The 23,817-nt window shown below is 36.0% G+C and overlaps 1 protein-coding gene across 1 annotated transcript; it reads left to right on the forward strand.

The window, feature by feature from the left end:
* The first annotated feature begins 942 nt into the window (after window positions 1–942).
* On the forward strand, window positions 943–15,019 carry LOC117322931 (protein MEMO1-like). Its single transcript, XM_033877898.1, has 9 exons — window positions 943–1,074; window positions 2,064–2,145; window positions 4,643–4,711; window positions 5,205–5,317; window positions 6,431–6,542; window positions 7,465–7,607; window positions 8,473–8,549; window positions 8,950–9,054; window positions 10,149–15,019. The coding sequence occupies exons 1-9, from the start codon at window positions 1,023–1,025 to the stop codon at window positions 10,299–10,301; spliced, it is 906 nt and encodes a 301-aa protein (XP_033733789.1). The 5' UTR covers window positions 943–1,022; the 3' UTR covers window positions 10,302–15,019.
* Window positions 15,020–23,817: the final 8,798 nt, after the last annotated feature.

A 23,817-nucleotide genomic window follows, 5' to 3' on the forward strand; every position in this document is an offset into this window, starting at 1 on the left:
GTTTATCTCGTAGGCCTAACTTATCTCTTTCAGTCTTTACATGGACTTACTATACAGTATGCGAGACATATATAGAATTGTCTTTAGTCTTGAATATAAAGAAAAATAAAAACTCAACAACACGTTTTTATCGCTTTCGTGGCATCTCGACGATTCTACTTCGTCCGTAGGGCTCATACTTAACTATTTTAAGTTTTAATTTTAGTTCACTTGGCCCGAAGGGCTGGTGCGCTTATGGTATGACGCAGTATCCGTATGACGCAGTATCCGTCTGCAGTTCCCTTAATCATGATCTTTACCGTTCAAATCTGGTCCAAAACTCAAATTGTGTAAATTGTGGCTATTATTGTGAGAATGCCTATCACTTCTTCTTTGAATGTCAATCTTACACAAATGCTCGAGTTGTGCTTTTAAATCATTTAAGTGATTTCTAGATATAAATATATCTTTAAGATTATCATTTTTTGGAAATGAAAATATGTCTTTGGATTTAAATTGTGTTGTATTTAACAAAGTACAAAATCTTTATAAAATCCAGCGGAAGATTTTAACAAGATTTTAACAATATTTAACATGTTTGAAAATTTTATTGACTTTGTTATATTATTTTGTGTGAGTGCCTAATGTTATGTAGGCCTATATCTCTTTCGTACTGCAGTTGATCAGTCTGTAATATCATCTGTTGTCTATGTAACTATTGTAAGGAAATGGCTTCATAAGTTGTAATAACTTGGGCCAAATCCTATTTGCAAATATGTGTAAATAAAATATGTTTAAAGTCATCCGTCTACCGTCCATCCGTCAACTTATCCTAAACAGGAAACGTCCCTAAGACAACTCTGCTTGTCGCACTCTCATTTGAACAGCGCGCCCTTTCAAACATTTTCGGGATATAGATCCCAAGTCGATTAAAAAAGTTTGCGCAAGACCCGAATGATCACTACTTCCGGATTGGCTTTTGTGTTGGTAAATAGACTTCCATCCCGAGCTTCTGCCAAAATAACACCAAAATAGGTTCCAATATGGCCAAGGTTCGCCAGGCAACACATGCTGGAAGTTGGTATTCCAGTGATGGTAAGATTTTGACGACTTAGTGATGTAAAGATAAGATATATCGAACTGGATATTGGAATTTACGCTTTCTGCCCACTTAATGGTGACGGCCTATTGTTATGAACAGCTGATCAATCTGATGTCCGCAACTTGTCTCGTAAAATAAACTCTGGAGTCTCTGCAATGCATCCTTGATACTTTTTGCGGAGATTCGCTCTGCACATACACGTTCAGTATACATGCATATACATATACATACATATGATTAACGATTGTAGGCTCTAGGTAGTAAAAGTCCGCTGCAGTGCAGGCATGGCAATGATGGTGTAAATCTATAAATAGGAACACACTTATATACAATACATGCATGGTAATAGTGTCTTAAAATATAAGCTGTTTTTTAGAGAGGGTAAAAAAAGACTAAAGTGGCGACTGGCGAGCCACTTTTGTTTTAATTTCTGTCCTGAGCCAAAAATATAGCTTATATTTTAAGGCACTTATATAATTATATACACTATTAACTACAATTAACTAACAATGTATTCTATTTATCCTACAATGCTGCCATCAAACATGAGGATTTTAAGTGAAATTATGGTATCAACAATGTTCCAGATATGTTCACCTTTTAAGTGTTGTTTCACTTGGAAGTAGTATAAGTCAGTTGATTTGATGCACATGCTAAGATTCTAAAATGCATCACTTTCGAATACAGCAAAAAATATATGTGGTATTACACTATATTTCCCCCTGCATAAATCTCAATCCAAGACTCTTAAGGCCAAAATGAGACTCATATTTCAATTTATCATTTAGTATTATTTGCTCATTTTTCTAGCAGCTTGAATTTGTATACACATATACATGTATGTGTTTGATAACTGTACATGTATAATTCTATTTGAAACATTTTTTTAAAAATCAAACTTCAACTGTTTGTCAGAAATTTACCATGATATATAGGACCAATTATAAAAAATATAATCACTGAAACATAATTTCATTTGCAGGAAAAGAATTAGATTCTCAGCTCACCTCATGGTTGTCTAAGGCTTCTGTGTGTCAGGCACCTGCTCGTGCCATCATAGCACCGTAAGTAGACTTAACCAACCTCACATTGTCAGATTACCTGGTAATAGCCAATTTAATCCCATGCAAAAATTTGATCATAAATGTGTAAATTTGTATTACAAGAGTGAAAAACTGTATTTTTTCATTACATATTTCACCTGAAACCACAGGGGCTTGGCGCATTCCTATAATCCAGAATGAAAAATGAGCCCCTGCCCATGGTCCCAACCCCCTAGATCACTTGTCAATGATCACTTATTGTTGACAAGGGCAGGAACATTTTCTTTCAAAATTCAAGATGTTTTTCTTTAATGTTCTATTCTGGCCATGAACAAAGTCTGATCCTTTTCCATCTATGGCTGGTTTTAAAGGAAATACTCTAACCTTTCCAATGCTACATATAGCATATTTAGAGCCAGAGTTAAAATTTAATTATTTTTGAAAACAAAATGGCTGATAAACAGCCATCTTGGATTTTGACAGTTGAACATTTTTATTGATATACTTCAGAAAAACCTTCTTAGATATTTCTTGGACTTCTATGCAGGTTCCCCATGTCATCAATTGATTAAGAAGAAAGTAGGGAAAGTTGGAAAATTAAGATAATTCATTAGTGTCTGCCAAACTGATCAAAATCCCTCTTGGATCTCTTGTTATTAGCTCGTCTCTTCGAAGAAGAGTGAGAGCTTATGTCGTCACTCCGGCGTCGGCGTTGCTTTTTCAAATGTTAAATTTTGGGTGCAAGTGTTGAAAGGCATAGTAATTTATGGTAATATGGTCCCCGTGGGGGTCAAACTATCCCCTGCCGGAGTTAGACTAAAAGATTTTTGAAACATTTTGGACTTAGAAAATTTTTGCGTTAAGTTTTTGGTGCAAGTGTTGAAAGGTATTAATACATCACTTTATAATTGTACTAGGGTGCTGATAATTGGTAATAGAGTCCCTCTAGGGTTAAACTATCCCCTGCAGAAGTTAAACTAAAAGATTTTTTTGGGAAAAAACCAGAATTTTCAAATTTTTGGACTTAGAATATTTCTGGGTTAAGTTTTTGGTGCAAGTGTTGAAAGGTATTAATACATCACTTTATAATTGTACTAGGGTGCTGATAATTGGTAATAGAGTCCCTCTAGGGTTAAACTATCCCCTGCCGGAGTTAAACTAAAAGATTTTTTTGGGAAAAAACCAGAATTTTCAAATTTTTGGACTTAGAATATTTCTGCGTTAAGTTTCTGCGTTAAGTTTTTGGTGCAAGTGTTGAAAGGTATTAATACATCACTTTATAATTGTACTAGGGTGCTGATAATTGGTAATAGAGTCCCTCTAGGGTTAAACTATCCCCTGCTGGAGTTAAACTAAAAGATTTTTTGGGGAAAAAACCAGAATTTTCAAATTTTTGGACTTAGAATATTTCTGCGTTAAGTTTCTGCGTTAAGTTTTTGGTGCAAGTGTTGAAAGGTATTAATACATCACTTTATAATTGTACTAGGGTGCTGATAATTGGTAATAGAGTCCCTCTAGGGTTAAACTATCCCCTGCCGGAGTTAAACTAAAAGATTTTTTGGGGAAAAAATCAGAATTTTCAAATTTTTTGACTTAGAATATTTCTGCGTTAAGTTTTTGGTGCAAGTGTTAAGAGGTTTTAATACATCACTTTATAATTGTACTAGGGTGCTGATATTTGGCAATAGAGTCCCTATGGAGTAAGACAATCCCTTCCTGGAGTAAAACTTTAAAATCTGTGTTTTTTTGTTTTTGTTTTTAAATCTTTGGAATTTGTGTTAAGTTTATGTTGTGAGTGTTGAAAGGCATAGTAATACATGGTATTAGGTTCCCTGTGGGGGTTAAACTATCCCTTGCCATAGTTAAACTGAAATATTTTTTTGGGGAAAAAACACATTTTTAAAAGATTTTGTGCAAATGTTGAAAGCTATTAACACATCACTTTATGATTGTACTAGGGTGCTGATATTTGGTAAAAGAGTCCCTATGGAGTTACACTATCCCTTCTTGGGGGTGAAACTGAACATAAAACAATGTGAAAATGCTCACAATAGACAATTTATACCGGTCCACATTTTTCAAGGGAGACAACTCTCATTAGGATAATATTTTGTCAAAAAATTGAAGAAATATGTCCAAAAGCAATTACATTTGTATTTAATATATTCATTTAATCTACAACAGCATAGCTTGTCTCCCGAATGTTTGTCAATAAATAATTCATATATATATAAATTGGTATGGTTTTGAAAATTGCATCAATTCACAAAACATAATCTGATCAAGTACAGTAAACAATATAAATATTATTAATGCAATTTGCGAAACCATTCCAATTAATATATTTTGATTATTTATTGACAAACATTTGCGAGACGAGCCATGCTGTTCTCCAACAGCTCTTGTTAATTCTAGTAATTGATTTCATCTGGAAGCAATTAACGATCATGTCAGAAAGCTATATTATCATACATGTTTTCTCAAATAAAATATTTTAAATAATCGTTGGTACTTACAGTCATGCTGGTTACTACTACTGCGGAGGATGTGGTGCCCATGCCTACAGACAGGTCGATCCCAGCAGAGTGTTAGTATATCTCTCTTCACCTCTACATCTCCAGTCATGCAAACCTATAATTACATATATAGGCATATTTTATAGAACAAACCCGTTTAAAAGCAATTATTACATTTTACAAATAAGTTGTATTTAAGATTTGAAGGTGAAAATAAAATTTTATCATACATAGAGACACCATGGTAACTATTGTTTTTTAAATCGTTAATTTATTTAACAAGAAATATCACACTTGGAAACTATCATTTGTTTATAATATGTCAAATAAGATAACCAGTATGTTTTCCAATGTTGAAATATATTTGGAATTTGCCAAGTACACTTAATATATATATCTGAGGAATTACTTATTACACATAAGTAAATGGGAATACATAGGACTGAAATACAGAAATGTTTATTTTAGAGTAAGGCTCTATGACAACTTGAGTGGATAACTTGCTACCATTCTATATTCTTGTAAACTACATATTTGTCCTTCTTTTTGACATTTCACTCTCAGGCGTCGTGTGTTTATCCTCGGGCCGTCCCATCATGTCCGTCTGTCTGGCTGTGCGCTGACTTCTACAGAAATATATTCCACACCTCTATATGACCTCACAGTGGATCAGCAGAGTATGTATATATAGTTGTCAGAGTTTGGCCATATTTGCAGGAACATGCTAATTTAATGCAGCAGTAGATTACATGAGCATCTCGTGTGCTGGAAGAATTCATTTCATTTAAATCAAAATTTTTAATTTGATTAGACTTAATATCAATCATTTTGAGTAAGTACATGTACACTGTATATGTTTATAAGTCAGCCAGATGTGTCAAATATACAAAAAAAAAATATATGAGTCATTATCAAAAATTCAGATATATATTCAGATATATTCAGATATAAAAATATTGCAAAAAAGATTTTCAGCAAATTCTTAATTTTATTGAACCAACATATATGAAATTATATCTCAGTATTTAATTATTTCATTAATGTAACTATCAACTTACCTGCATGGTAATACTATAATCATGGAAAACTGGTGACTAATTAAGGTGATGTTGTCCATTATGTTACCAATTTTAAAATTACATGTACATTGTACTATGTCATAGCCTAGAAACAGGAATTTAGAATTAGATTGAGTGGCGTTATATTACAACAGCATAAAAGTTCCAAATTGGCACATGTTGATTGTGTTTGCTCATTTTGTGTCTTCAGAGACAAAAATGATGATATTTTTATGGCTTATGACATCACACAATGATGAGGTCTGTTCAAAAAAGAAATTTTCAACTAAAATGAATGTGCTTGTTGAGGAAACTAGTATTTAGTATTTTGGTGTTTAAAAAAAATAAAATCTGGTTTTCAAAATGATTGAAAATGGTTTTAAGAATAAATAACAAAATGCTGAAATATTTAGGTGAAAAACACACAGGACATTTCAAGTACCGTAAAATAACAAACATTGGTAATTTTATAACATGGTCAATAGTTAATTAATATCTTGAACAATTGTGATACTTAAGGTGTAAACATAGATCAAAACAGTGAAATAAATTATAGTAAACTTTCATTGCTGATACAGAATTATCAGGAAGAATCCTAGGTGAACATACCATTTTAAATGTTTAAATGTTTTTGTTACTAATAAATCAAATAACATTATAACATCTTTTCATTACACACCAAAATATTTCAATATATCATGCCATTATGTAGATATGTGTCTTATATTACAGTCAATCAAGAACTCTACGCAACTGGAAAATTTGAAACTATGAAGCTCTCTACAGATGAGGATGAACATAGTATAGAAATGCATTTACCTTATATAGCCAAAGTAATGGAACGGTAGGTACACAAGTCATCAGTATTACCTTATATAGCCAAAGTTATGGAGCGGTAGGTACACCAGTCATCAGTATTACCTTATATAGCCAAAGTTATGGAGCGGTAGGTACACCAGTCATCAGTATTACCTTATATAGCCAAAGTAATGGAACGGTAGGTACACAAGTCTTTAGTATTTACCTTATATAGCCAAAGTTATGGAGCGGTAGGTACACAAGTCATCAGTATTTACCTTATATAGCCAAAGTTATTGAACGGTAGGTACACAAGTCATCAGTATTTACCTTATATAGCCAAAGTTATGGAGCGGTAGGTACACCAGTCATCAGTATTTACCTTATATAGCCAAAGTTATTGAACGGTAGGTACACAAGTCCACAATATTTACCTTATATAGCCAAAGTAATGGATCGGTAGGTACAAAAGTCATCAGTATTTATCTTATATAGCCAAAATTACTATATAAGAAGTTTATGCGCATTTGATATTTTAGTCGGATTGAACTTAAATTCAAAGTGAATCGAAGCTCATTCCCCAATTCTGATTTTTCAAGGGTTGCACCTTGTGGAGTTTTAGGGAGTAGGGGCTAATATATTTTTTTTCTATTAATTAATTCAAAACAGAAACAGATGCCTGTGTTCTATCCAATAGAATGTGCATATCTTACATGTATTTCAAGTTTAAATTGAATCTATATATTTTGTAGCTTGGTGATTCACAGATCGACAGAATTGTTATCTGTTTAAGTCTTGAGTTAAAAATTAATTATTCATTACCCAGCATCACATTTGCTAGCAATTGGCTTCAGGCTAATGCCATTATTAAGTCATTTTGTTGCCTTTTGTTGTTTCAAAAATATTGTATATATTGTATATATTGTATATATTTGTATATACATGTATTAAAATTATGTAAATTTCAGTCGAAGAGGACAGTTCACTATCATTCCAGTTCTCGTTGGATCACTGTCTACAGAAAAAGAACAGGAGTATGGCGCCCTGTTCAGTAGATATCTCGCAGACCCAGCCAACTTCTTTGTGATATCATCAGACTTTTGTCACTGGGGTAAACAGTTATGATATATAGACTTTTACGATCAATAGTAAAAGATAATTATCATACATTGTAGTTAAAAATTTATATTTCATCAAATTCAATTTAGCATTGACAACAATTACATGAAAATTGTGTTAATTTGATGTCCCTGTTTTCAAATTGCCCTATGTCCCTGGTCTGTGGTCTGTCCATTAGCAATCTTAGTTTTTGCTATTGTTTTTAGAATACTGGAAGGATATTGGTTAAACTTATTTGTAGGTTCTTCTTGGTGACTAGTTGTGTCCATTTGATTGTAAAAGATAATGGCCAACTGGCAACTGTCTATGATTTGGCAGCAGTTAAAGGGGGTGGGATGTGTGTGTGTGTGTGGGGGGGGGGGGGGGGGGGGGGGGGGGGGGGGTAGTAGTGTTAAACTTAAACTTAAGGTTTACTCTCTGTCCGTCTTGTACGTATGTAAATCAGCATTCTAGTGGCTTCATTCCTTGAGGGATTTTTATAAAACTTCACACAATGATTAAAGACCATAATATATCGGGCAAGTTGGAGTTTCAGGGTTTTTTGGTCAAGATCACTGTTAAACTTTTAGCAGGGACTGGTAGGGTAGTTTGTGAAAAGAAACGACCTTGACCCATACTCAATATTACAGGGGTCAACCTTTGCTAAATCTTCTTTTGATTCGCTGAAAGGCTTTGAATCATTTTAGCAGTGATCATGAACAACAGGTAAGCGATACAGGCCTATTGGGACTCTTTTGATAAAATCAAATGTTCTATCAAAGATTTGATTATTAATTTTGAATGAGTTTTGTCCATTGTATATTATACAACTAACACATGTATCATGATTGAATATTGTGTATGATGTACATTTATAGGTCAAAGGTTCCATTTTGTTTCGTACGACCAGCAGCATGGAGAGATTTGGGAGTCAATCAAGGCCTTAGATAGCATGGTAAACCTTTCAATACTTAATAGTCTAAGTGTCATAAACAACAGTTCCCTACTCAAACAAAATTTTTCTACTTCCTTAATGTTAAGTAATTTATTATCATATGTCCACGCGTGCAGTAATACCCTGAAATCCTAAATATAGCCAGTCTTGAGAAAATGTGTTTTAAAGTCGAAGTGTATGAATAAGTAATATTTAATCATTAATTACCCCAGCAGGAAATTTAAATGAGTCATGTTTGTTTTCGAGTTATACAGCAATATACACAACTATACCTGTATAAACTTACCACTGTCTAGCAGGCGACCTTTGACCTGATGATAGCATGACATTAGATGTACATCTCCCTCCAAATGACATACATGTTCACATAACTGAGTCTTTGCTTTCTTTGTGATTCTAGGGTATGGAAGTAATAGAAAAGATGGATGCTGCTAAGTTTACAGAATATCTCAAGAAATATCAGAACACTATATGTGGACGTTTCCCTATAGGTGTGCTTCTTAATGTAAGTATTTCTACTGATAGTGGGGGTCTAGAAATGAATGCCTGGTGTTTCCAAGTCTAGAAATGAACACCTGGTGTTTCCAAGTCTAGAAATGAACACCTGGTGTTTCCAAGTCTAGAAATGAACACCTGGTGTTTCCAAGTCTAGAAATGAACACCTGGTGTTTTCAAGTCTAGAAATGAACACCTGGTGTTTCAAAGGCTAGGAAGGAACGACTGGTGTTTCCAAGGCTAGAAATGAACACCTGGTGTTTCCAAGTCTAGAAATGAACGCCTGGTGTTTCCAAGTCTAGAAGTGAACACCTGGTGTTTTCAAAGTCTAGAAATGAGCGCCTGGTTTCCAATTCTAGAAATGAAAACCTGGTGTTTCCAAGTCTAGAAATGAACACCCGGTGTTTCCAAGGCTAGAAATGAACACCTTGTGTTTCAAGTCTAGAAATGAACGCCTGGTGTTTCCAAGTCTAGAAGTGAACACCTGGTGTTTTCAAAGTCTAGAAATGAGCGCCTGGTTTCCAATTCTAGAAATGAAAACCTGGTGTTTCCAAGTCTAGAAATGAACACCCGGTGTTTCCAAGGCTAGAAATGAACACCTTGTGTTTTAAGTCTAGAAATGAAAACCTGGTGTTTACAAGTCTAGAATTGAACGATTATTGTTTCCAAGTCTAGAAATGAACACCTGGTGTTTCCAAGTCTAGAAATGAACACCTGGTGTTTCCAAGTCTAGAAATGAACACCTGGTGTTTCCAAGTCTAGAAATGAACACCTGGTGTTTCCATGTCTAGAAATAAACAAGTGTCTGAGAAGATTATTTATATTCCAAATTCCAAAAATCTGAAATCTGAGGTTACTTGCAAGAGCTGAACATTTCCTTCCTTAATATTAAAACAACTTTTATTCAAAAATTGAACAAAATGGCTCAATTCCAAATGAGTACCACAAACTTTGTTCCTCTAATAAAGCAAACACATGATGGTGTATGTATTTCTATAAATATTTTCAGAATGAGCCATGGAATGTTTCATTGAGATATATATACATTTGTAAGTTAATGATATCATGCAATCATGCTGTCACTTATTTCTGCATTCATTTCAGGCTATGAATACTATTCAAAGGAATGGAAATGGATTTAAAATGTCTTTCAAGTTTGTCAAGTATGAGCAGTCAAGCAAATGTAAAACCATGCGAGATTCGTCTGTTAGTTATGCATCTGGTGCTCTTGTTATCGAGGATACAAATCACCATTAACGTGACAGTGAATGGAAGAGGCTGGATCTTTGGAGAGTTTGTGATGAACAATGTTTTTGTGAGGATACTAGTGATAATGATTAATAGTATAATATATATAGATAGTTAGACACTAGGGGCATTGGCTGTTGTCCACGGCATTTAGATACATGATTTGGTAAACACATATGTGTGTGCCATTTCAGGTGTCTCTCAAATGTTTTGAGCTTCTTTGAGATCGACACTAACAGTACAACATATGTGTGTGCCATTTCTGGTGTCTCTCGAAGGTTTTGAGCTTCTTTGAGATAGACACGAACAGTGCAACTTCCTAAAACAGGTCACCTCTTGATAACAAACGAAAACGAAAAAGCGGATTTTTTCTTTCTTTCTTTTCAATAGTAATAGAAGTATTCCCAATACTGATCCGTCTGAATTTTGAATAGGAGTCCAATTTTGTGTCCAGAATGGTTAAAATCTGCCTGAAAGTACTTCAGTAAATTGGCCTTACCTGAACGAGTACGATAGGTGCCTGGCCAACCAACTGTGAAGTCACATGTGGCGATTGTTGTTGTAAGCTTTGTTAGGGGACTATTTGCAGACAAATTCATACACGATACGAAAGCTAATAGTAGATCAGGCTATATTTTGAAATGCTGTTTCGTTGTCCTTAATAAGGTCAGTATGAACTGGTCAATGTTCAAATTTATTATTATAATTCTTATTTATATTTGTAAACTTGTTTCATTTTACAATGAAATAAATATCCCTGGTGATGTCCCATAAGCTCAGTTGTGCAGCGTCAAGCCAGATGTAGGTTAGTGCCGATGATTACATTGTGAAATAATAAATGAAATTATATACATTGTCTTTGTACAAAACTTTTTTAGATAGTTTTCTTTTCATAAATTCTGCATTCTATGAATTCATTAACTTCCATTATATTAACACTGCTTTAAAGATACAAAATGTCGTCCCGATCAATATCATCCCCGGATCCTGATCAGTCAAAATGGATCACTTCTTCAAACCAAATCCTTTCTAAACCGACCAAATATTTATGTATCGTTCATGATCGGTTTAGAGAAGTTCCTCAGTACAAGTATTTGAGATTATAGTCAATCCATGTCAACTTATTTTAAAAGTTTTATTATAATATATTAAAATTTTTGTCAGTTTGTTCATCACATCAGCAGCTGTTGGCGTACATTTTTACTTAACCAGGTGAGCGATACAGGCCCCATGGGTCTCTTGTTACTTAATATCATACATGTAAATAGGACTTTCGATCAGCTTATATTTTTAAACATTACAAACATCTAACATATCCTTACAAAAAAACCAGGCTCAACTCATCAGAAAAAAAAATCTAAAGCAAACGGAAACAGAGTTATCTCCCTTCCTCTTCTGTATGTCGGTTATATGAAGTTGTGAATTGTCAGATTCAGAAATGGTTTCTTAGTCGATTTTTAATTCTTTGTTGATAAAAAATTGAAGTACTGTGAAAGTATAAAGAGGACTGTTTAAGGAAATTAATATATTTATTTTTTTGATTATTTGAAACTTAATTGTTAGATATACTGGAATTAGTGAATCTAATGACAAGCTATTGTAATTGGTTTTGAAAGGTCGGTCTGGACTATACAATAATGTCAAGTAACACGTCAGAATTGTTTCATGTTCAGTTATTATGGGTTAGGGAAATCCAGGAATTTTAAGAATGGGACCCAGTAGTATAGTAGGTCGACATTTTACTGAAATATGGGAAAATGATACAGTATCAGTGTTTTTGGCAGTTCAAATAATGGGTTCAATATGATAATTTAATAAACTCCGCAAAAATTTCGTGTTTTAAATATTTTATTCATCAGCTGACTCATTCCTACAGAGAACTCCTTTGGTTATACTTTAATTACACACACAAAGATCACCTTAAAAAGGTTGTAATAAGTTTTACAAAGATTATAAACAATAGCAGATTGGGAAAAATTGAAATTGGGACAGTACAGGGTCAGCTTTCGATTTGGAATAGGTTGTGATGCTAGACCAAATGCATTGTAAAATCTTAGTGATTTATGCTTGATCAGAGATATACATGTATTGTCATTGATGAACAAAAAGGATGTGCTATCTTATGTTATTTATCTACCAAATATACTTCATAATATGTAGGTCCCCCTTGTGCTCATTCTATTTTGAGACTGATAAGGGAAACAAAATAGGCAACAGGTGGCCATCATCAGCTGTTGAAGTTTATCATCACTGTTTTTTGAGAAGTACTGAAATAATTATTTATCTCAGCATAGCATTTGATTTTGAGACTGATCAGAGAAACCAAATGAGAAAATTAGAGAAAAGATCTTATGAAACAGATCAAATAAGATCGTTTAGTGGTGGGTGCCAAGATCTATCTCGGATTTTCCTGATTTCTTAATTCACATTGTGTGTGTCTTACATTCGGGGTCGTAAGAAACAAAAAAAGTTAGGTAGTTAAGCAATTTCTTCTTTATAACCCAGAGGCCCAGGGTCATGATATTGGGCTTCTACAGCATGCTTGTATGTAGAGCTTCCAAGTTTGTTCAAATGACTTACCTTGACCTACTTTCAAGTTCAGAAGTTCAGAAGTCAAATATCATTAAAGTCATGTTAAAATCTTTAAGCCTCCCTTTTCTGAGGCTTAGGATGTTGATATTTGACCTGTAATATTCAAATAAATGGCCTTTATCCATTTACAAGGGCACACAAAATGAAATATGTAAATTTGTTTTGATAACTTTATAAAATGACAGAGCCTTAGGGTAATGATATTTGGTCAGTGACATGCTGGAAACCAACTTCTAGGGTTAATGCCATGTGAGCAATACAGGACCATTGGGCCTCTTGTTAATAAATGGAAGATCGGAATTGTCAATAAAATAATTTATGCCAGAGACTACATTTTGGTTCCTCATAGACTATATATTTAACCTTATGAGTGAGTAAAACACCAAGTGGCTCGTTAATTTTAGACATATTTTATTGCTGAAGCATGACAGCAATATTTGAATGATCCCGTTATTCTCAACATCCATAAATGTTTCATCTTGCTAGTAGATGAGTGATGCTTAGTTTTGTTTCTTCATACATTACATAAAGTTTGAATAATGTAGTACAGACATTTTTGTTTGTTGTAAAGCAATGTATGCATTCATCTCTTAAAGAATTAAACATACATTTTAGCAAATGATAATTTTGTACATGTACCTATACAATTTACTTATGTAATTGTGTACCATTTCATTCCTTGGTAATTAACTGCCCTCCAAAAGTCCTATCGATACTTCTCAGACAAAATATTTGAAAGCTTCATAATAACTAACATTCGTCAGCATTGGAGTCAGTAGCGTTGTTATGGGGTCCATCATTATAACAGGTTAATTTGACTTTGTTGTGCGGGTTATGTTGGAGTTACACGTTAAGCAAGATTTAAAATGCAGTTATGAATCACGAAAATCAAGGTCATGACTATAGCACTGTTCAGTCTATGAAGTTTTTGTAACATATGGGACCCATAAAGAATGAAATTGATATTGTTGAAGTTTTTCAAGAAGTGTTGCATTGAAAGCTTCACTATTATAAAGTTGAGCCTTTGTAAGGAGTGAAATTTAGATAGAAAAACATGTTTTCATGCTTTGGTGATCTGGAACTATTACCTGAATTTAATCCAACTTAATACCGGTAATTATATATGTATATATAGGAGGAGGCAGGATATTTTTGGAAGCACATTTTATGTACTGTCAAGTTTATGAACATCTAAAACATCAGTAGCTTTGATTTAGCTATGAATTCCTTAAAGGGGCATTCCTTCGTTCTCGCATCAGAAACATGCACAATTTCTATTGATGAAATCTACGTCAAATCCATGATTATACAGTATTTGTGCCTAAAAGTACTGAAATTAACACAGAAATGTACAGGAAAAAGGCATATCATATAAAATAATGTATGTTTAGTGATACTTTGGGTCAAATTTAAAATTTTCAGGACTTAATACTCAAAGAATTTTGGTTAATCTTGAGAGTAAAACTGCCTTACTAATGTTAAGATTATAACATTAACTATTTGGAAAAAAATACATATTTTCCAGTAAGTTTAATTTTGACGACCTAAAGTTTATTCAAACGAAGGAATGCCCCTTTAAAAAGTCAAATTGTGTCAAGAGGTTTTGGAGGGCAGTTTTGAATAAGAGAGATTTTGGTGTCATTGTTTGAATAAGTGAGTTAAATCATTTGACGAGTTCCGCTTCATTTCCTGTGAATATCTGAATACAAATGTATCTTCAGGTGAATAAGTTGTTTTGTAAATATTCCCTGAATGAATGATGGTTTACAATGCCTCCACAACTCTGATGGCAGACAGAGATTCAAGATTTTTATGGTTCTATGCAATAAACATAAAGTGCTCAAGTTGTGTATGTGCTACACTGTAACTCACACGACCTTTAGAGAAGAACATCAAGCAGTAGAACTGGGCTGGACTGAACTCCCGTGGCTAGGTAGCTCAAATGGTTTAAAGTTTGGAGGTTCCAGGTTCGAGTCTCGGTCTAGTCGTTGCATTTTTCCTCTCCTGTTACATATTTTCACCATCAATTTTCTGGTTGCTTGTCAATATGCTTACAGTTTAGATTTGTTATATTAAATTTCACTTCACTTTTCAAATGTAATGCATACAAGTTGACACTAAATATTACAGAGCTACACATTTTGAGGATTGTCTTTCTTAACTCTTATTTTCAAAAATATAATCTTGAAGAATACAAGTGTTTTGTATTGTATGGACATATTCTTAAAATGACTGTTGTTTTACTGCTTGAGTAGTACAAGCCAGTAATGTTACACAGTAGAATAACTGTCAACAGGTAACATCCCTTTTGTCAACAGGCAACAACCCATTTGTCAACACAACCCATTTGTCAACACCCTGGTCTGTCAACAGTCCAACATCCTTGTCTGTCATTAGACAACATCCCGTTTGTCAACAGGCAACAACCCATTTGTCAACAGGCAACATCACTTTTGTCAACAGGCAACATCACTTTTGTCAACAGACAACATCCCTGTCTGTCAACAGTTCAACATCCCATTTATTAACAGACACCAAACCATTTGTCAACAGGCAACAACCATTTGTCAACAGGCAACATCACTTTCGTCAACAGACAACAAACCATCTGTCAACAGGCAACAATCATTTGTCAACAGACAACAAACCATCTGTCAACACAACCCATTTATCAACACCCTGGTCTGTCAACAGTCCAACACCATAGTCTGTCAACAGTCCAACACCATAGTCTGTCAACAGTCCAACACCATGGTCTGTCAACAGTCCAACACCATAGTCTGTCAACAGTCCAACACCATACTCTGTCAACAGTCCAACACCATGGTCTGTCAACAGTCCAACACCATGGTCTGTCAACAGTCCAACACCATACTCTGTCAACAGTCCAACACAATGGTCTGTCAACAGTCCAACACCATAGTCTGTCAACAGTCCAACACCATGGTCTGTCAACAGTCCAACACCATGGTCTGTCAACAGTCCAACACCATGGTCTTTCAACAGTCCAACACCATAGTCTGTCAACAGTCCAACACCATAGTCTGTCAATAGTCCAACACCATGGTCTGTCAACAGTCCAACACCATGGTCTGTCAACAGTCCAACACCATGGTCTGTCAACAGTCCAACACCATGGTCTGTCAACAGTCCAACACCATGGTCTGTCAACAGTCCAACACCATGGTCTGTCAACAGTCCAACACCATGGTCTGTCAACAGTCCAACACCATGGTCTGTCAACAGTCCAACACCATGGTCTGTCAACAGTCCAACACCATGGTCTGTCAACAGTCCAACACCATGGTCTGTCAACAGTCCAACACCACGGTCTGTCAACAATCCAACACCACGGTCTGTCAACAGTCCAACACCATGGTCTGTCAACAGTCCAACACTATAGTCTGTCAACAGTCCAACACCACGGTCTGTCAACAATCCAACTCCATAGTCTGTCAACAGTCCAACACCATGGTCTGTCAACAGTCCAACACCATCGTCTGTCAACAGTCCAACATCATAGTCTGTCAACAGTCCAACACCATGGTCTGTCAACAGTCCAACACCATGGTCTGTCAACAGTCCAACACCATGGTCTGTTAACAGTCCAACACAATGATCTGTCAACAGTCCAACACCATATTCTGTCAACAGTCAAACATCATAGTCTGTCAACAGTCCAACACCATGGTCTGTCAACAGTCCAACACCATGGTCTGTCAACAGTCCAACACCATAGTCTGTCAACAGTCCAACACCATGGTCTGTCAACAGTCCAACACCATGGTCTGTCAACAGTCCAACACCATAGTCTGTCAGAAGTCCAACACCATGGTCTGTCAACAGTCCAACACTATCGTCTGTCAACAGTCCAACACCAACCATGGTCTGTCAATAGTCCAACACCATGGTCTGTCAACAGTCCAACACAATGGTCTGTCAACAATCCAACACCATAGTCTGTCAACAGTCCCAACATCATAGTCTGTTAACAGTCCAACACCATAGTCTGTCAACAGTCCAACACCATAGTCTGTCAACAGTCCAACACCATGGTCTGTCAACAGTCCAACACCCTGGTCTGTCAACAGTCTAACATCATAGTCTGTCAACAGTCCAACACCATGGTCTGTCAACAGTCCAACACCATGGTCTGTCAACAGTCCAACATCATAGTCTGTCAACAGTCCAACACCATAGTCTGTCAACAGTCCAACACCATAGTCTATCAACAGTCCAACACCATCGTCTGTCAACAGTCCAACACTATGGTCTGTCAACAGTCCAACACTATGGTCTGTCAACAGTCCAACATCATAGTCTGTCAACAGTTCAACACCATAGTCTGTCAACAGTCCAACACCATAGTCTATCAACAGTCCAACACCATAGATTGTTAACAGTCCAACACCATAGTCTGTCAACAGTCCAACATCATAGTCTGTTAACAGTCCAAAATCATAGTCTGTCAACAGTCCAACATCATGGTCTGTCAACAGTCCAACATCATGGTCTGTCAACAATCCAACACCATGGTCTGTCAACAGTCCAACACCATGGTCTGTCAACAGTCCAACACCATGGTCTGTCAACAGTCCAACACTATAGTCTGTCAACAGTCCAACACCACGGTCTGTCAACAATCCAACTCCATAGTCTGTCAACAGTCCAACACCATGGTCTGTCAACAGTCCAACACCATCGTCTGTCAACAGTCCAACATCATAGTCTGTCAACAGTCCAACACCATGGTCTGTCAACAGTCCAACACCATAGTCTGTCAACAGTCAAACAACATGGTCTGTCAACAGTCCAACACCATAGTCTGTCAACAGTCAAACAACATGGTCTGTCAACAGTCCAACACCATAGTCTGTCAACAGTCCAACACCATAGTCTGTCAACAGTCCAACACCATAGTCTGTCAACAGTCCAACACCATAGTCTGTCAACAGTCCAACACCATGGTCTGTCAACAGTCCAACACCATAGTCTGTCAACAGTCCAACACCATAGTCTGTCAACAGTCCAACACCATGGTCTATCAACAGTCCAACACCATAGTCTGTCAATAGTTCAACACCATAGTCTGTCAACAGTCAAACACCATGGTCTGTCAATAGTCCAACACCATAGTCTGTCAACAGTCCAACACCATAGTCTGTCAACAGTCCAACACCATAGTCTGTCAACAGTCCAACACCATGGTCTATCAACAGTCCAACACCATAGTCTGTCAACAGTCCAACACCATAGTCTGTCAACAGTCCAACACCATGGTCTGTCAACAGTCCAACACCATAGTCTGTCAACAGTCCAACACCATAGTCTGTCAACAGTCCAACACCATGGTCTGTCAACAGTCCAACACAATGGTCTGTCAACATGCAAAACACCATCTGTCAACACTTTTTGTTGATAAATGTTTGGTGATAAGTGACATACACATTGTGTAGGTAAATGTTTAGTGATAAGTGACGTACACATTGTGTAGGTAAATGTTTGGTGATAAGTGACATACACATTGTGTAGGTAAATGTTTAGTGATAAGTGACGTACACATTGTGTAGGTAAATGTTTGGTGATAAGTGACACACATTGTGTAGATAAATATTTGGCGATAAGTGACACACACATTGTGTAGATAAATATTTGGCGATAAGTGACACACACATTGTGTAGATAAATATTTGGCGATAAGTGACGCACACATTGTGTACATGTAGGTAAATGTTTGGTGATACGTGACGCACACATTGTGTAGGTAAATGTTTGGTGATAAGTGACATACACATTGTGTAGGTAAATGTTTGATGATAAGTGACGCACACATTGTGTAGGTAAATGTTTGGTGATAAGTGACGTACACATTGTGTAGATAAATGTTTGATGATAAGTGACACACACATTGTGTAGGTAAATGTTTGGTGATAAGTGACGTACACATTGTGTAGGTAAATGTTTGGTGATAAGTGACACACACATTGCGTAGGTGAATGTTTGGTGATAAGTGACACACACATTGTGTAGATAAATGTTTGGTGATAAGTGACACACACATTGCGTAGGTAAATGTTTGGTGATACGTGACGCACACATTGTGTAGGTAAATGTTTGGTGATAAGTGACACACACATTGTGTAGATAAATGTTTGGTGATAAGTGACGTACACATTGCGTAGGTAAATGTTTGGTGATAAGTGACGTACACATTGTGTAGATAAATGTTTGGTGATACGTGACGCACACATTGTGTAGGTAAATGTTTAGTTATAAGTGACGTGATCGTTTTTCGATGATAAACTATTTATTTTAAGCATGTGTTTTCCCCCTGTAATTTGTGATGATATGTTCGAGGCTATGGGTTTGTATCAACGCTTTTTTCCTCTTCTGAAAAAAATCAAAGTTAAGTTGTCATGGAGTATATTTTTAAAATCTCATATTTATTTCTATTCTGTATTGAAGATTTTAAAAAGAGTTATTCTGAAATCGGTTAAGAAACCTTTATGTTGAAGTTTGAATCGCAGACAGTTGGTGTATGTATGTTAATGTAAGGGATATTTACTAGGTACATAAACGGACGAGTTCATTGTGTGTTGTGGTCAGGAGTATATATGTATCATTAGTGCACTGTATATCTGCATTTTCACGTTTCGTGTTACGATTTTCTTTCCAATAAAATTGTGTTAAAACAAATAATTAGTTATAACTCGTTCTTATCTGCATTTGAGGAAGTACATGTATCTCTGCCAAGATTGGCGAATGGATGTATGTCGTGTAGTGGTGTATGCGTCCTTCGTCTGGCGCTGGTCTGTCGTCCGTCCGTCTGGCGCTGGTCCGTCGCACTCACTCAGATATACTTGTGGGGTGAATTAACTATTCATTCCGTGCAAAAATCTTCGTCGCTTATAGGAGAGGAAATTTAATGTAAATTTGTGTTTTTTCCCATAATTCATCATTAAATCTCACTGCGCATGTGCTTTTTTTAGCGACGGAATGAACGGAAATTAAATGTGATGTCCATATCAAATTAAAACTTGTGCCTTGCACCCCACAAGGTCTCGGACAAAAGACTTCACCCCATAAGTCGATCATGTCTGTATCACCGTCCGTCCGTCCGCCTGGCGCTGGTCCGTCGTCCGTCCGTCTGGCGTCAGTTCCTGCGTCGTCCGTCCTTCCGTCGTCAGGGAATTCTTGCTGAAAAATAACGATAACCATATTCAAATGTCAAAATTTAAAATCTCTGCATGTCGGTCATCTTGTTTTCTAATCAGTCTCAAAAAGGAACATGCACAACAAGGGACAAGATGGTCCGATGATACGAACAGGATCGACCAACAAGATGAATCTACATATGAAATTTGAGGAAGACCCAGAAAGAACTATGTGATTACAAAGGTTGTTTACGGACGACGAACGGAATGACCACTTACCACGGACGAAGGACGAATTGAATAGCCCATCATCATCAGATTGTCGGCTAAATTGTTAAGACTGAAAATACCGTTTACAGAATCGTACATGGGTTTGCGATCGTGATGTTATGAGGCGAGTCTAGTGTTAATTTACAGTAACGATCATCTGGCGACTCTCACAAATTCAAATGTGCAGTGTCTGATCTTAATATATTTTAAATACTGCTGGAAAATCGCAATTTCCATACTCTTCTTGAAGACATCTGTTGTATCTATTGCCCCCATAGTGACACGATGTAATCTGCAATTCATTGCTTGGGGTCTAACAACGATTTTTTTTCAATTCTGAGGGCATTAAGATATTCTGTGGATGAGAGCCTGAGAGCACAGGGGTCTGCTTCTGGTTAGTATTAATGAAAAAAATTATATAGTAGGAGTAGGAGTAGGGGCTAATATATATTTTTTCTATTAATACTAACCAGGCGCAAACGCCTGTGCTGATAGAAAGAAGAACTAAAGGAAGCGATACAGTAGGAAAAAAATGAAAAGACGTTTTTGTTTACACAAACATGTCTTCCCTTATTAATTAGTCATATTCGTTGTCAACAATAGAATATTTTAATAGTAGGGACACACATTCCCTGACCTTGTATTGACACAACTTCAGCTATGATCCTGTGACTCGTTTAATTAAGATAATCTTTGTCTTGCCTAGCCCGTGTTTCCTTTGGCCCTGACACCATTACCAGACATGGTGTCAGGGCCAGTGGAAACTCAGGCTTTGTCTTGCCGTCATGCCATTCATCGTTATAAAGGGAAGTTACTGGTATTGTTCAACCTATCAAAGCCCTAATGTACGTAATTGTGATATCAATTGTATCATTTGCATTCCCTACAAATATTCCCTGCTAAAAATCATGTCAAAAACACCATGTGACTTATCTCTGGGAAGACGCATTTGCAACAAGGGTGCAAGAGCAGAGGAGCTAAAATGACAGTTTGATGGACATGATTATTGAAATATGTTTGCAGCACGTGTACATATTCGTATAAACCGATTTCCAGTATCGTAGTAAACCCCAGGGTACTGAATCGGGTATAAAATATGTATAGGTCGTGTTCTAGACACCACTTCGGATGGCTGAATAGCCATTAGTAACTTTAATAAATTACGACGTTCCGATAGATTTAAGTGCCTCGATAATTCAGTTAAATAGCATCTGTCATTATTGGGTATGTATATAGTTGTCACGTGACACTATCAGGTATGTATATGGTTGTCACGTGACACTATAAGTTATCATTATTGGGTATGTATATAGTTGTCACTTTACACTATCAGGTATGTATATAGTTGTCACGTGATACTATCAGGTATGTATATAGTTGTCACGTGACGCTATAAGTTATCATTATTGGGTATGTATATAGTTGTCACTTTACACTATCAGGTATGTATATAGTTGTCACGTGACACTATCAGGTATGCATATAGTTGTCACGTTACACTATCAGTAATCATTATTGGGTATGTATATGGTTGTCACGTGACACTATCAGTTATCGTTATTGGGTATATATATGGTTGTCACGTGACACTCAGTTATCACCATTGGTTATATATATGGTTGTCACGTGACACTATCAGTTATCATTTTTGGGTATATATATGGTTGTCACGTGACACTATCAGTTATCATTTTTGAGTATGTATATGGTTGTCACGTGACACTTTCAGTTATCATTATTGGGTATGTATGTGGTTGTCACGTGACACTATCAGTTATCGTTATTGGGTATGTATATAGTTTTCTACAAAGAATAAGTGATATCAAATTATTATAGCGATATCAACAGCATTTTAATAGATTGAAAGTCGACTCCCGGTATGGCACATATACTATGTATCGTTGACGGTAGTTTCGGAAACCGTGCCAAGTGTCTCTATCTTATAGTTTACTTTTGCGTATATCGCGGTCGATACTGTGTAATACTCACATTCCTATGAAGAAAGGGATAGTTCACGCGTCTCCGCTGACATCTAACCTTAATCTCTAGTAGATTTTTACTTGGGCTTATGTGTCATGTGTGTGTACTAATTGAATCTTATGATAACATAGATTACGATACTCGTTAACTGCTAAATAGAATCATTTCAACTATAGTCGGCCATATTTCTTAGCCATTTATAATCCAAACTGTATATACATGCACCGCGGTAATCGCAAATAACTTTGATCAAAGTTAGGATTATTTTAACTCGGTGATTGTTTTTTCCCCAGACGCTAAACAATATGTTCATATATATAGTTGGAAAAGCGATATTTTCAATTCCCTTACAGAACTACAGAACTTATAAACAAGATTTAATATTTGAGAAATATGTATCATTAGATCTTTTCTTTTTCAAATTTCGAACGTTTAAAATCAACTTAACATTCCTATGGAGAATGGAATGTGAATTCTTTGCAACCAGGACGATTTTGGAGACGAGTTTTATTATTTAATTGCAGTGATCGACAACCATTAGCAAGTAGGATTTTTATTTCGATACTATTATGAACGACCCATACAAGGTTTTTAAAATCCAATGCTCTTTTCAATTTTGTAGTAGATGACGAATTTGTTTCATTTGTGGTGTTCATTAAGCAGTAATCGACGACTCGATCTAATTAAGTAGTGCCAATACTAATTAAATGTATATATATATTCTTCGTCAATTGTGTTACTATTGGTTATATCATATAATTAGCACAATGTGTCATATAGGCTCTGTGTTGGTGAGCCAAAGATATAGATTTGAATTTCCTGTCGTAGTTGTGCTCCATAAATATTTATAATATGTGTACAATTCGTATCGATGTATGTAAATACATTGCGATCCAGGTATTCATATAATCTAATAGACGACTTCCACAATGATCATGTCAGGGTACCGGGCCGACCATCACTGCGCCATTGAAACGTTCTTTTTTAAGAACGCCGATGTGGCGCAGCGGTATAAGCTGTGGATAATTCTGGCTAGGCGATTGGGTGCCGTACATCGTGAGTTCGAGGCCCGGTCAGGGCACGAGTCATAAAGTTGTCTTCATTCGTCATTTGTGTTAATATGTTATATATATGTATGTCCTGTATGGACTATGTTACAACCTACAGTGGACACAATATAAAAACGGGCCGTTTTAGTTAATTGTCAATAATCTAATCGCCTATTGTGATATATGGGTATTGTGATATATGGGTATTGTATTGTATTGTTTTACGACCTATCGATATTTTGAGTCAATGACATACAGAAAGAAAACGAGCATCCCGGTGTCCCGTCATGTATTTTAAATGTGTGTAACGAAAAATGAACACATTGATTTGTCCAAAGGTCATGGTCGCTTCACTATATATATGAGGCTGGTATCTCACCGAGACACACGAATCTGCACAATGCCCCACATCATCGGTTTGTTGTTAGCAACCAGGGTAAACAAAAAGACAACAGTACAAAGCTATCGTTTATTTCGAAA

The sequence above is a fragment of the Pecten maximus genome, chromosome 3 (genome assembly GCF_902652985.1).
Source record: "Pecten maximus chromosome 3, xPecMax1.1, whole genome shotgun sequence".
In the NCBI taxonomy this organism is placed as follows: domain Eukaryota; kingdom Metazoa; phylum Mollusca; class Bivalvia; order Pectinida; family Pectinidae; genus Pecten; species Pecten maximus.

Coding starts and splice junctions, on each gene's coding strand:
- LOC117322931 (XM_033877898.1), top strand. CDS start 1,023: ATGGCCAAGGTTCGCCAGGCAACACATGCTGGAAGTTGGTATTCCAGT. Junction 7,608..8,472: donor ATCAGACTTTTGTCACTGGG/GTAAACAGTTAT, acceptor GTACATTTATAG/GTCAAAGGTTCCATTTTGTT. Junction 8,550..8,949: donor TCAAGGCCTTAGATAGCATG/GTAAACCTTTCA, acceptor TTGTGATTCTAG/GGTATGGAAGTAATAGAAAA.